General features: G+C 44.8%; 1 protein-coding gene across 6 annotated transcripts in view; it reads right to left on the bottom strand.

Annotated features, from left to right (window-relative positions):
• Positions 1 to 13,021, bottom strand: part of DNAI1 (dynein axonemal intermediate chain 1) — a 151,123-nt gene that overhangs the window by 73,392 nt on the left and 64,710 nt on the right. For all 6 annotated transcript variants that reach the window (XM_080371158.1, XM_080371159.1, XM_080371155.1 and 3 more), the window contains one exon: positions 3,271 to 3,518. In XM_080371158.1, coding sequence (XP_080227284.1) covers positions 3,271 to 3,518 — 248 coding nt within the window. The remainder of the gene's footprint in view (positions 1 to 3,270; positions 3,519 to 13,021) is intronic.

Raw genomic sequence — 13,021 nt, 5'->3', positions numbered from 1 at the left:
ACAAAGGCTCCTAATTGTTCAGGAGAACTTTGTTACTTTTCTAATTGGTCCTCAAAGTCATAGGCTTGCTGTCTCTACAAGAGTAAGGACTGCACAGGGTGGTCTAAAGACCAGGCTTCAGACTAGTTGGGATATTGGTGGGGGAGAATAGAGCACCTTCGGACTAAATATGAGAAACAAGGCATCGCTTTCCAGAATCATTTAATGCAGAATGATGAATAATAATCCAATGTCTCAACCTAACAGATAGTCCTTCATGTTGCTTTTCCTCCTGTCAAGTGGGGAGAAAACCTTTTCTAAACCTTTTCACTGATATTGACAAATGCCTACTGTTCAGGTCTTTCCAACAGAAGCACAATCTCTTCTCCTGATTGCTGTGCAATCGCCTTATTACTACCCTTGCTCACTAGTTTCATAGCAAGTAAAAAAACTGTGAAGTTTACTAAAAATATCGATACTTTATTACAGAAGAAAACAAAGAATAATGATTCTCAACGCTCAGCCTTGGGAAATAAACAAGCAGGAGCCAGCGTCTACTCATACCTTCATCTACCCATATTCCATGAAGTAGTTTCTCTCCTTTTCAGAGGTATCTCCCTAGAGTTCCAAATGATTTTTTTCACCTCTGAGCCACATTGCTGCCAAATGGTACACATAAACCCATCTCTAAAACCCCTGTATAAAATGAATCTACTGCTGAACATACCTGCTTCTGGTCTGTAAGGATGAGGCCACGACTAAGCCCCCTTAAGCATACTCTGTCCTTCCCAATATCATCTGGGACACAAACGATCTGGGATTCTGGTGTCTACAGTATGCAATAACAACTGTTGACTTCCTGTAGCATGCCAAAGCAAGGCCATGAAAAGCTGCACATAGGACTTACTATTTTGTCAGGGTTTTTACCTAAATGGAAGTGGAAGAAGCTTGGAGTTCTGGGTGTGTGCTTGACACATTGTATTATGATAATAACCTATGGCTAGGGTTCTTTGTTAACCTGTGAGAGTTTCTATACCTGGGCCTTAGTAAAGCCTTCACACAGTCTCCCACAGCATTCTCCTGGAGACACTGGCCGCTCATGGCTCGGACGGGTGCATCTTTGCTGGGTAACCAGCTGGCTGGGTGGCTGAGCCCAGAGAGTGGTGGGGAATGGAGTTACATCCAGCTGGTGGCCGGTCACAGGTGGTGTTCCCCAGGGCTCGGTGCTGGGGCCAGTCCTGTTCCGTATCTTTATCAGTGATCTGGACGAGGGGATCTAGCACACCCTCACCAAGTTCACAGGTGACCCCCAGCTGGGGGGAGCGTTGATCTGCGGGAGGGCAGGAGGCTCTGCAGGGGGGTCTGGGCAGGCTGGAGCGATGGGCCCAGGCCAGTTGTGTGAGGTTCAACCAGGCTCAGTGCCGGGCCCTGCCCGTGGGTCACACCAGCCCCCGCAGCGCTGCGGGCTGGGGGCAGGGGGCTGGGAACTGCCTGGGGGGAAGGGGCCTGGGGGGGCTGGTCGGCAGCCGGCTGGGCATGAGCCCCCCGTGTGCCCAGGTGGCCAAGGAGGCCAGCAGCATCCTGGCTGGTGCCGGGAACAGCGTGGCCAGCAGGGCCAGGGCAGTGCTGTCCCCCTGCACTGGGCACTGGCGAGGCCGCCCCTCGACTCCTGTGTTCAGGTTGGGCCCCTCACTGCCAGGGGGACGCAGAGGGGCTGCAGCGTGTCCAGAGACGGGCAGGGGGCTGGTGCCGGGGCTGGGGCACAAGGCTGGTGGGGAGCGGCTGGGGGAACTGGGGAGGTCAGCCTGGAGAGGAGGAGGCTCAGGGGCACCTTGTGGCTCCCTGCAGCTGCCTGACAGGAGGGTGTAGGCAGGGGGGTCGGTCTCTTCTCCCAGGTGACAAGTGACAGGGCAAGAGGAGACGGCCTCAGTCTGTGCCGGGGAGGTTTAGGTTGGGTGTTGGGAAAAAGTTCTCCACTGACAGGATGGTGGAGCGTTGGGACAGGCTGCCCAGGGAGGTGGTGAAATCACCATCCCTGGAGGTGTTGAAAAAACACATAGGTGCAGTACTTAGGGCCATGGTTTAGTGGTGGACTTGGCAGTCCTGGGTTAACTGTTGGATCTGATTATCTTATACATCTTTTCCAACCTAAATGATTAAATGGTTCTAAAAATGTTTGCTAGAGGAAAAACTTTGGACAGACAAGCAGCAAATATAAAATTCAGGTCTTCTCTAAAATGTTACATTTACATAATCTCTCTGTTTATGGCAAGTACCAGTCTTGCTCTTGGCATATTCCACATTCATCTGTAGTCCTATCAGGATCCCTTGATTTCTTTGACTTCTATTGGAAGATGCAATAACAAGGAACCATGGCTGGGGGACAATCCATGCATGGCATTTGCCAAAGTATAAGCAACACTGACAGTGTGCCTAGACTTATGCCTGTATTAGGCAGCCTAAATTAAATGACAGCTACAGTTAACAGCAGCAACCCCTGTAGCCCAGTCTAGCAAGCCAAATACACACCTCTGCACCTCAACAGACTCATACAAACCATGTTGAAATATGTGTTGCCACACTTTTACTGCTGTAAAAGAGATCAGAAGTGCATATACATTCCAGTGCTCCACTCATAACTCAGACTACATTGTAGACATAACTGTGAAGTGAGCTGCATGTAGCAACATACTCACCCCAGTCCTTCACAAGATCATCCATCTGGTGACTCTCTGTGGCAGATGTCAGAGTGGCATTACTTTAAGAGCATTACCTGCACATCACAATTCTTAATTCGCTGTAATACTCCAAGGTCAACAACAAGGTAGTGTGTCTTGAATCCCAGTAGCAGCCAATTCCACAGACAGCTGACCCTGGGTTTATTGTGCTGAAGAGAGCTCTCTTTTAGGGCTGATATACACATTTTATACACTACCCATCACTTGCTGCCCTGTGATTTTTTATTTGGAATATAAATAGCATTTCATGTTGGTATATGCAGAGGAAATTAGTTCCTCCCCAACCAGAAGTCACTTATAATAACGAAAACTGAGGAGAAATAACTGTTTATAGTAAACTTCTGCTCACATGTTTAGCTCCTGTTGAGGACCAAGGATTCATGCAATTGTTTTACCTTTCTGCATATTTCAAAATTAGCTTGAAATACAATTTAATAATCAACTGCTAACATATGTATTAAACTAACACCTTTCCCCGTATGGCACTTTTCTGACTATGCCCAAACTCAGCCCAGTTAAAAATCCAGTTAGGGGAAAGGAAAAGCACCCTTACCTGCCACACTGGCTCCATGTGCTTTCCTGACTTAGCACTACTCTTGTAGGTGGGCTGGGAGGTTGCCTTCTTCAGGTTGTAGATGGCCACGTTGCCGTCATAGAAGCCCACTGCCACAAGGTAAGGGTGGTCATTATGGAAGTCCAAGCACATGATGCCACTCTCACTGCTGAAGATATACTCTGGGAAGGAGGGGTTCTTCATGGTGTAGAACAGGAGCATGCCCTGGCCTTGCTTCATGAAGTCATCTAAACAAGGAGAAGCTTTGCTGGTAAACCAGTTTCCAGGATCCTCTGCTACTGAGACATACAATCTGACAGTATTCACCTATGCCTAAAATCCACCTGAATGCAAAGTCACATGGGAAGGACATCAGTCACAGGACCAAATGGTCATGTTGGTGTGCCTACATCTGAACATCCTTTCCTCCATTGATATGTCATCCCCAAGACATGGGGACAATGTGCTTATGCAGAACAACTTCTGATTTTACAGGGTTTTTTCTAGGAAAGAGACTTCGGAAGCCATGGAAGAAAAGTGCAGAGGGAAAAAGAATCTTGTGGACAACTTCTTTGGGCTAGGATTTCATTCTGCATTGCAGAAATGCAGGCTGAACCAAAGATACCAGCATTTAAATTTCTGTATTGCCAATATTTGATCTTACAGACTCTACTGCTTCTTTAAAGTAAAGCATTTCATTGAAGTATCTATAAAGCATCATATCCACTGCCATTACACATAACATACAATGCACAAGTCACTGTAGCTTTATTTTCTGTTTATGTCCAACTCCTTGCTTGGCACTGAAGCTCTTTTTTTGCCAAGACTTCCCATTTTCTTTTCTACTTACTTTCACCTTTGCTTTGTGCTGCCTAAAATTAGCACTCTTTTTTTTCCTCAATAGGACCATCTTTCTTTTGTGTTTTTTTTTATCATGTCCTGACTATCTGCAAATCTCAGGATTTTTCTCATCTGAAAAACAATTTCCAAATTCCTTTAAAAGGGATGAAAAGCTGTTGATTTAGATAAGCTCTCCAGAAGCAAAGGAGCTTTCCTAATCTATGAAAACAATGCTCTGAAAGTATCCTAGCCATCTCTCCAAGTGTTTTTTCTTACTGTCAAATGCCCTCAGGCACACAGTATATGCGGAACAAATTTACTGCTGTCTGTTCTTCAAGTACCCACTATACATCCTATTTCCAGAACAGTCCTCTCCTTTAAAAAGTGTTTCCTGCCTTTCTTAACATTTTGATCAGCCTGCAGGATAAGGACTTGCTAAATGTGTACCCTAGTGATAATAGTTCAGAGAACTCTCCCTGGCAGCAAACTGGTCCCAAATCAGCATAAAGTTACAGACATTGCTTACCTCAAATTTATCAGGGTTACATAGAGAACATTCAAAGAACCAGTGAAGAAATAAGTATCAAGACTGTTACTGCTGATTTGTATTTGGATTGTGGAAATCTATTTTCACATGCTTTTCTGTACATTGGGGCCAAGCATGGGGAATGGCCTCCTTATTTCTAATACCGGCACTACTCTAAACATATCTGAAGCCAAATAATATTTTAAATATTTTTTTTGAAAGAGGGGGAAGCTTATTTCTAGAATTCCAGCTGAAAATGCAGTGAATGTGCTTTCTCCATCAGAGATTCGCCCTGTCCTTTGAATTCATAGAACTCTTTATTCTTAGACAAGTAACATCATTGAACTGATATTAAGTGTAGGTCCAGCCATGGTAAGATGAATCCCTGCTCTCCTCAGGAGCAAAAACACTTGGGAAGGCTGTGGAAATGACCTACCAAGAGTGACTCACAGCAGAATGGACTATGAAGTCAAACTGGTTAGAAAGCCTTTGAATTCAACCTGTTTCATGCTTTTATTTCTCCTGGAGTGTGACAACCATCCAGGTGTATTTCCAAAAGGTCTGTGGTGCACATTACTTTTCCATAAGTTGGCACTGCACTGAGAGGCCTCAGAGAGCTGTTCCCATGCTCCCTGCACAGATGACAGAGAAGACACCCCTTCAGAGGTTGATTCAATCACCAAACACCTGATCTGTGTTTTGAAGATGCTTTTCTCTCCACTGTTCCGGCAGTACCATAGGCCAGCCAGATTCCTCAGTTAGAGATGATGGAGCAGGCCTTTACTGGGTAAAATAGCTCAGCAGCTTCAGCGAGTCCATATGGAGGTCAGCCTGGCAGGTGTAAAGCAAGGTCTTGGGAAGAAGCTCTGGCAGAGTGAAACACAGGGCTCAGTTTGCAGATTAAGACACCCAAATGCAGGTCTACATATGGCTGGCTGGCTGTGCGCTCAGAGTCTAAGCTTCTGCTGCCATCAGCAGAGGTCAATCAATCAATCCACTTCACTGAGTATAGAAAACTCACCTTAAAGAAGATCCCTATATTAGGTCTGCTGATTCACCCTCTGGGCTCCACTGATCATAATGGCCAGCCTTCTACTGGCTGTTAAACCCATCTTAATCCGAGAGCTGAACACTACTCATTGTGTCCTTTATGTTATGAAATATCATGGATGTGGGTTAAATCACAGATACGTGAATACTGCACGTAAGTCTGGACAATATGATTGCTAAAATACAGCCTATTTCTGATGAAAGGCAAAGTGATGAGAATAATCCACAATTAACGCTGAAGCATGGCACATAAATCCCAGTAAAACAATAACCTTCAGAGAGCAGGCATATAAATCCATTTCAATGAAGGGTGAATTCTCACCCAGAGTACCAAACTGTGACGTACCAACATGTTCTTTAATAAATTAAAAAAAAAAAACAAAAGGGCTTATTTCATTAGTGATATTCAGTGTTCCAGAATGGTAAGGACAGAACATACCCACGGCAGCCTGTCTGTGGTATAGGTTTGAAGCATAGCCTTTTCAAGAGCAAGGATTGCATTTTTCAATAAAAACTAGCAGAGCACTGCAGTGTGCCCCAAATTCTGCACAGGTGGTCTCCCACGATGCAGGTAGCTCACTGAAACAGTGTTAGAAGACCACACAGAGCACATCGCAAAGCAAAGGGTGCAGACCCAAGAGCTGACAATGGCGGCACCAACTGCTGGAGGGGAAAGCAGCAGCTTCAGATCTGAGACTACTGCGCTGCGCTGCATGAACCCACCAGCATGCACTGGAAGAGCAGAGAATATCTGCCCCATGCAGAGTACAAACTGCGTCTTTTTCTGAGATACAAAGGCTGGAGATACTAGAGATATCAGACTGTTATTCTGACAATCAGTGCTAGCAGGAGATGTACTTTGCAGGAGGACACAAGGCAGCAACACAGCAAGAAGAGAGTGAACAGAGGAAGAATTGCTGTAATTAGAAAGAGTTGCATGTCATGAAGATCCTTAGTGTTCACCTGAGCAGAGGGTGAATTTCAGACCCTGACATGTAACAAGTGTATGCGGGAAGAGAAGTTTTGCTAATGAAAGATTCAGATAGCATGCTTTCTGGTGGAGAACTGAGCCTGTAAGCATCACATGCAATCAGAAATAGGTTTCTAACCAACTATTACTGCTGTCTAAAACATTAATCTGCAATTGCATTTAAAGCTGGACAGATTCAACCCAAACCCTTTTCAGAAAAAATAACAATTTAGTGGTAGCAATGTACCTCAGAATAACACTGTGGTGTCACCAATTAGTTCACACAAAATAAAAATCTGAAAAGCATCTAAATATTTCATTCTGATGCTTACTAAGTGTCTGTTTTAACAGATTCTTCATTTATGTTTTTCCTTAGCTGAATTTAAAAGAATCAGAAAATGTTCAATATCAGATTAAAAAAAAATATTTTTATTTGCATCTTTCAGTTTCGGTTTTCAAAAAAAATCATGACACATATGGCTTTCCTCCATTTCCTCCAAAATGCTTAGTGGTTGAACCAGTACGGTCAATGCAACTGTATCCTCAGGTGAGAAACTACAATGCTTAAGGAAAGTCCTGCATTCACACAGTGAATCTTGACGTGGGGACCCTCCACAGTCACAACTCAAAGTAGGTATTTTTACTACACAAGAAGGCAATGCTACAGTTCCTTGTGTGATAAACAGGCAAATCACCTTAGCTTTGGAGGATTTAAAACCCCAAACCCTGCATGCAGCCTTACATCTTAGATCCTGTGATACCTGGCTTCCTATAAATCAAGTCTCACTGATATGGCTAACACCAACAAAACACTATGCTAAGAGAAAGCACTGTTGCTTAAAATCTGCCCTTTCTCTTTCCAAAAGTCCATCTAAAAAAAGAAGCAAGATGGAGAAGCACAGTTGTGAACAGCTGCTTGTTTCTGAGCATCGCAGCTGCGCAAGCACATCTACCCTCCTTTCCTAGATGTGCCCATGTGCTGTGATAAGCTTGCTGGCTGGAGCCCTGTCTTTTAGGTTTGGATTTCCAAGAAGCCAAGGGAAGGGGCTGGCTGTGCTTTACACTCAGTTACGCAATCTCCTCTGGGGAGAAGAGGTAAGTTTCAAAGACAAAACTTTTGGTACCCAAAGAAATGGCTCAGCTGTTTACTTGCCTTTCAGACACTTGAAGTGTAGAAGAAAAAAAGGGTTATCTGCAGGCCAGCAATTTTCTCCAAGCAAATTATAATTATTATTATCCAGGTCTACAAAACCCTGGGCATAGCCTAAGAATTTGCCTGTGCTATAGTCTGCATAGCACAGACAGACGACTGAGCAAGTCACAACTTAATTAATTCTCAATAATTTCTATCAGTGAGCAAAACCTGTGCAGCATGGCACTGAACTCGGGGTAATCTATCCCACTATGAAACATGCTGGGTGAGCTTGTGTTGCTTCAGCAAGACTGTCTCCTGGCTGATTTAAATAGCTCTGCTAACTCCACACTTTCCTAGGTCACAGAATGGGTGTGCTTGTAAGAAAGGAAATGGCTGGCACTTCGAGCTTAGCTGTATGCCAATAGTTCAGAAAAATCAGGAAAGAACAAACCTTTCCCAGGAGCTCAGAGAGTCTGGGCATGTGCTGAATGTGTTTTCAAAGGCTCTTGGGACACAACAACAATAACTTAAAGCTGTATAGCACTTCAGGGTCCTGTAAGCCTCTATCTGCAGCATTTGTTTTTACAGCCAAGGGAATGAGAAAGAGCAGTGGAGGGGATGCCAAAGACACTATAGCAAGCTAGAAGATTAGGAAGCAGAACTGGGACTTCACAGGGCTCTGCTTATGGAGACCCCATCCCAGGATCACTGAGATTTAAGCCGGGATCACTGACACCCATTCCCTATGTTCCTATTCCCTAAAATGCCCAGAAGCACTCAAGTATACTGCTGTGTTGATACAAGCCCTTATCACCATGGATCTGACTGGGAACCACACTGTGGGCAGGGAAAAGACTAATGCTGAACTTTCAGAACAGTCCCTTCCCAGAAAAGAAAATGTTTTGAGAATTCATTACTTCATAACTCAAGGCCAGAAAGCCTGGCCTCCTCTATGTCACAGCTCACAAGTGTTACTGGTATATCTTGTTTTAAGCTCAATAACTTGTTTTTGGCTAGTATATGCATGGTTCATTTGAAGATCTCAAAAGACAGAAAAGCCACTGTTCCATTTTGCAGTTTGTTTCAATGTTTAATTGCTTTGAGTGATTAAAAAGCTGGACCTAATTCCTTATTTGACTTATCTGGCTTCCCACTATTAATTCCTACTATGGCTATCTTGATTGAATGAGGGACTTCTTTCATATCTAGTGTTTTCTCTTCATTAAGATACTTCAAAACTGAACACTAGTCACTTTTTGTATACTTCTGACAACCTTCACAGCCTGAACATAAAAATCCTGTTTATCTTCACCAGCATAGAAAGGCCTGCTCAGCAAAAACTTGGAGCCAACACAAGCTTTGCCACACCAGTCAAAGGCATTGTCTTCACAGCTGCAAAGAGAAAGTCACTTCTCAACAGATGTGAAGAAAAGCAGAATATTAAGGAACTTTCCACAGATATGTGGAGGACATCACATGGCTAGGACTTCTGCTCAGGCCAGACAAAATTCACTCACAGGCCAAATTTCAACTGGATATTGTCCTCTCTTCACCTCTAGAGTATTGTTTCCATCTCTTGAATCAGCTTGGGGCTCTTTACTGATCTACAGGTTTTCTGCATGCTTTGAAAAATGTTAGTTCCAGAACCAAACATAATATTCCACTGTCATTCTCACTAATGCCTGAAACATCTCTCTCCTGCCACTCAGGACTCCCTGTTTGCACTCCAGTATCATGTTCACCCTTCTTGCCAAGATACCACACTGGAAACTCAAATTTACTGCTTGTCTACAAAACCCATCTTTTTTTCTTTTTTATAGAGTTGCTGCCTTCCAAAACACAGCACTCCTCCTTGTTTAGAGAGGTATAATGTTATATTTGGCTGCATTAAAATGCATTTGGTTTGAATAATTCCAGCTTACCACAAGATTAATCATTCTGTATGACAGCCCTGTTCCCAGCATGATTTACAACTCCACCTGCCTTTTCATCAGTCACACTTCTCATCTAGTGTGAGTTTATATTTCCATCCAGAGGACCAATGAAAAAACGCCTAGCTCCAGGCACACCATGGGTCTTGACAGGACCCCCTCTGAGACACTGTCTCAGATGATAACCCCACTGTCATTGATTTTCTGACATTTGCCAGTGGAAGTTGAACCCCTTGCAGAGACCACCTGCGTTGGTCTGAACTCGGTGTGCACGGGTACTTCCCATCCCAGGGAAATACATACCCTCCAGCAATGCTGACACTGTAAGATCTGCAAGCTCTGAGCAAGCCCATCAGTGCAGTGGAGGAAAACCGTAGATCATTTTGGTTTGTGATGATTCGGATGTTTGAATGTCAGATTTAACAATCTGCTTGACACCTTTTACCACCTGCTGAACTAATGCCTGATGCCCCTGATCAAATTAGTGTTGTTAGACGGGGCTCTGTTTGGGAAGCACAGAACTTGTGGTTTGGATAGGAGAGGCGAATAAACAGGACTTCTAAGTCTTTTAGACATTTTAGAAAAGACAAAACTGACAGATGATGAGGCAGGCTGTAATTTATGCATGTCCTGAGGCCATGTCGCAGGCAGTCCTAATAACTGTTTGTGGTGGGTTGACCCTGCCTGAATGCCATGTGCCCACCAAAGCTGCTGCACTGCTCCCCTCCTCAACTAGACAGGGGAGAGAAAACAGATCAAAAGGCTCATCAGTCGAGATAAGGACAGGGAGATCACTCAGCAACTACCATCATGGGCAAAATACACCTGACGTAGGGAGATCAGTTCAACCTCTTACCACTCAAATCAGAAAAAAACAGTTTCCCCCACCCCCCACCCCTCCCCTCTTCCCAAGCCCAACTTAATTCCCCATTTCTCTACGTCCTCCCCCCAAGTGGCGCAGGGGAGCAGGGAATGGGGGTTATGGTCAGTTCATCACACGTTGTTTCTGCTGCTCCTTCTTCCTCACACTCTTCTCCTACTCCAGCGTGGGGTCCCTCCCACAGGAGACAGTTCTCCATGAACTTCTCCTACATGAATCTTTCCCACACGCTGCAGTTCTCCACACACTGCTCCAGTGTGGATCCCTTCCATGCCGTGCAGACCTTCAGGAACAGCCTACTCCAGCGTGGGTCCTCCATGGGTCCACAGGTCCTGCCAGCAAACCTGCTTCAGCACAGGCTTCCCAAGGGGTCCCACAGCCTCCTACAGCATCCACTGGCTCTGGCGTGAGATCCTCCACTGCCTGCAGGTGGGTATCTGTTCCACTGTTAACCTCCATGGGCTGCCTGCCTCACCATGGTCTTCACCACGGGCTGCAGGGGAACCTCTGCTCCAGTGCCTGGAGCACCTCCTCCTCTTTCTTCCCCACTGACCCTGGTGTCCACAGAGCTGACATAGTCTCACTCCTCTCTTCCACTCGTGCAGATTTCTGTCGTGTGTCCCCCCCTCCTTTCTTAATATACTATCATGGAGGCACTACCACCGACCTACCACTGACCCTGATCAAGTCAGCCTTGGCCAGCAGCAGGGCTCTCCTGGGGCTGGCTGGCACGGGCTGCATGGGACATGGGGGAAACTTCTGGCATCTTCTCACAGAAGCCACCCCTGTAGACTCCTGCTACCGAAACCTTGCCATGCAAAGCCACCACACTGCTCTGCATGTGTCAGAGGCAAGACACACACACCAGAGAATCACGGATGGATAGGTACAAACAGCCTTTAAGAAAATGAACTGTCAGGTATATTTACATCTTTCTCTAAAATACAGTCTGGCAAAGTAATGCAAGAAAGACCACAGGCAGCTGGGCCAACAAAACCAAGAAAGTTAGGAAACACCTGGAACAATGCCTTGTTTGTCAGTGCATGCAAGAGCAAAGGCTTAGAAGCAGAAAAAAACAGGGGAGAACTGGATGAAAAGATGTAGCACCTTCCTGAAAACTGCAGGAGGATCCGGCTTGCAGTTCAGCTCTCTCCTGGTTCACATAAAGGCAAGTAGGTGGAATAGGGAAGGAATGTGCGACTGGACTGAGTTTGCAATGCTATAGGTAAAACCAGAGTTTACTCATTCTGATCAGAGTTTTGCATGATAGGTTTAGCAGGCACTACAATTATTTTTTGAATTTTCTTCTTTAAATAAGATATTCATAAGGGCTTGCTTCTACAATGTAAATAGTAAATTGTAAACCTGCCCATATATTATGAATGCTAACTTACACTCTGACGATACTCAAATCAAATGGAGAGAGAGTTCATATCTTTTTCTTGTACCACAAAGGTACAAGACTAGCAACAGGGAGATCTGTACTCCGGATCTTGCTGTGTTAAGACCAGCTACAATGATCTTAACCCTTTCCCTCTGTGCTTCTTACAGCACTTCTAAAGATACACATCACAGATGAGGGAGGGAAAAGGTGATCAATGGGGGCTATAAAAGTTTTGTATATCAAGAAGGTCAAAGCAGTTGTTTTCAGGAATACATTTATGTTTTGACCCGCAGCTAGACAGACTAACAATCTTGCATAACTTGCTCCCATACCTCCTCAGAAAACAGGGAGCAGAGGACACTTCGCAGCTGCAACACCCAGGAGGAAGAACTTGTCTTTGTAAAGCACTCTGGAGCTGGGAATCTGGATGAGTGCTAATCCTTCCATTACACATCTGGCAGCAGTCAGCACAACCACCTGAACTCTTGCTCCTGCCTTTCTTATTTTGGTTGGCTTAAGCTGCAACCTTGATAGCGTTTCACTATTTAATACCTGAGGCTGCTTCCTCTACCCCTGTTCTAAGAAACTGGCATACTTGATAGCATTTGCAACCAACTAAATATTTAAGAGTGCCATCAAGTGGCCAAGTCGGAGGCTTCCAGGAGGCACACGTCGTTTAGAAATCCCCAGGATCACGCAACAAATGGACGTCTATAAATGGGCTGCTTTTGGATAATCACACCAGCCTGCTGTTACTGCAAACAAGCCAGGCTGCCAGTATCTCAGTATTCCTGACCTGAAAAGCTCTGAGGGGGATGCACACACTGCAGGAGATGCATATGTATTCCGTGATTAAAGAAAAGGAACATTAAGAGTTTTATGATGGTTCTGCAGCTTCTTGAAAGCAGACAGATAATTGATGAGATGGATATATACAGTCCAGACCATGGAATAGGCAATTAGAAATGGTGCTACATCTCAGAGAACTTTTTTGAAGACATTTGGCAGAAGACCCATATTTGATTGAGAAGCAAA

This window comes from Falco punctatus (genome assembly GCF_963210335.1).
Source record: "Falco punctatus genome assembly, chromosome: Z".
Taxonomy (NCBI): Eukaryota; Metazoa; Chordata; class Aves; order Falconiformes; family Falconidae; genus Falco; species Falco punctatus.
Note: the sequence above shows the minus strand (reverse complement) of the source record. Positions and strands in the feature narration are given on the sequence as shown.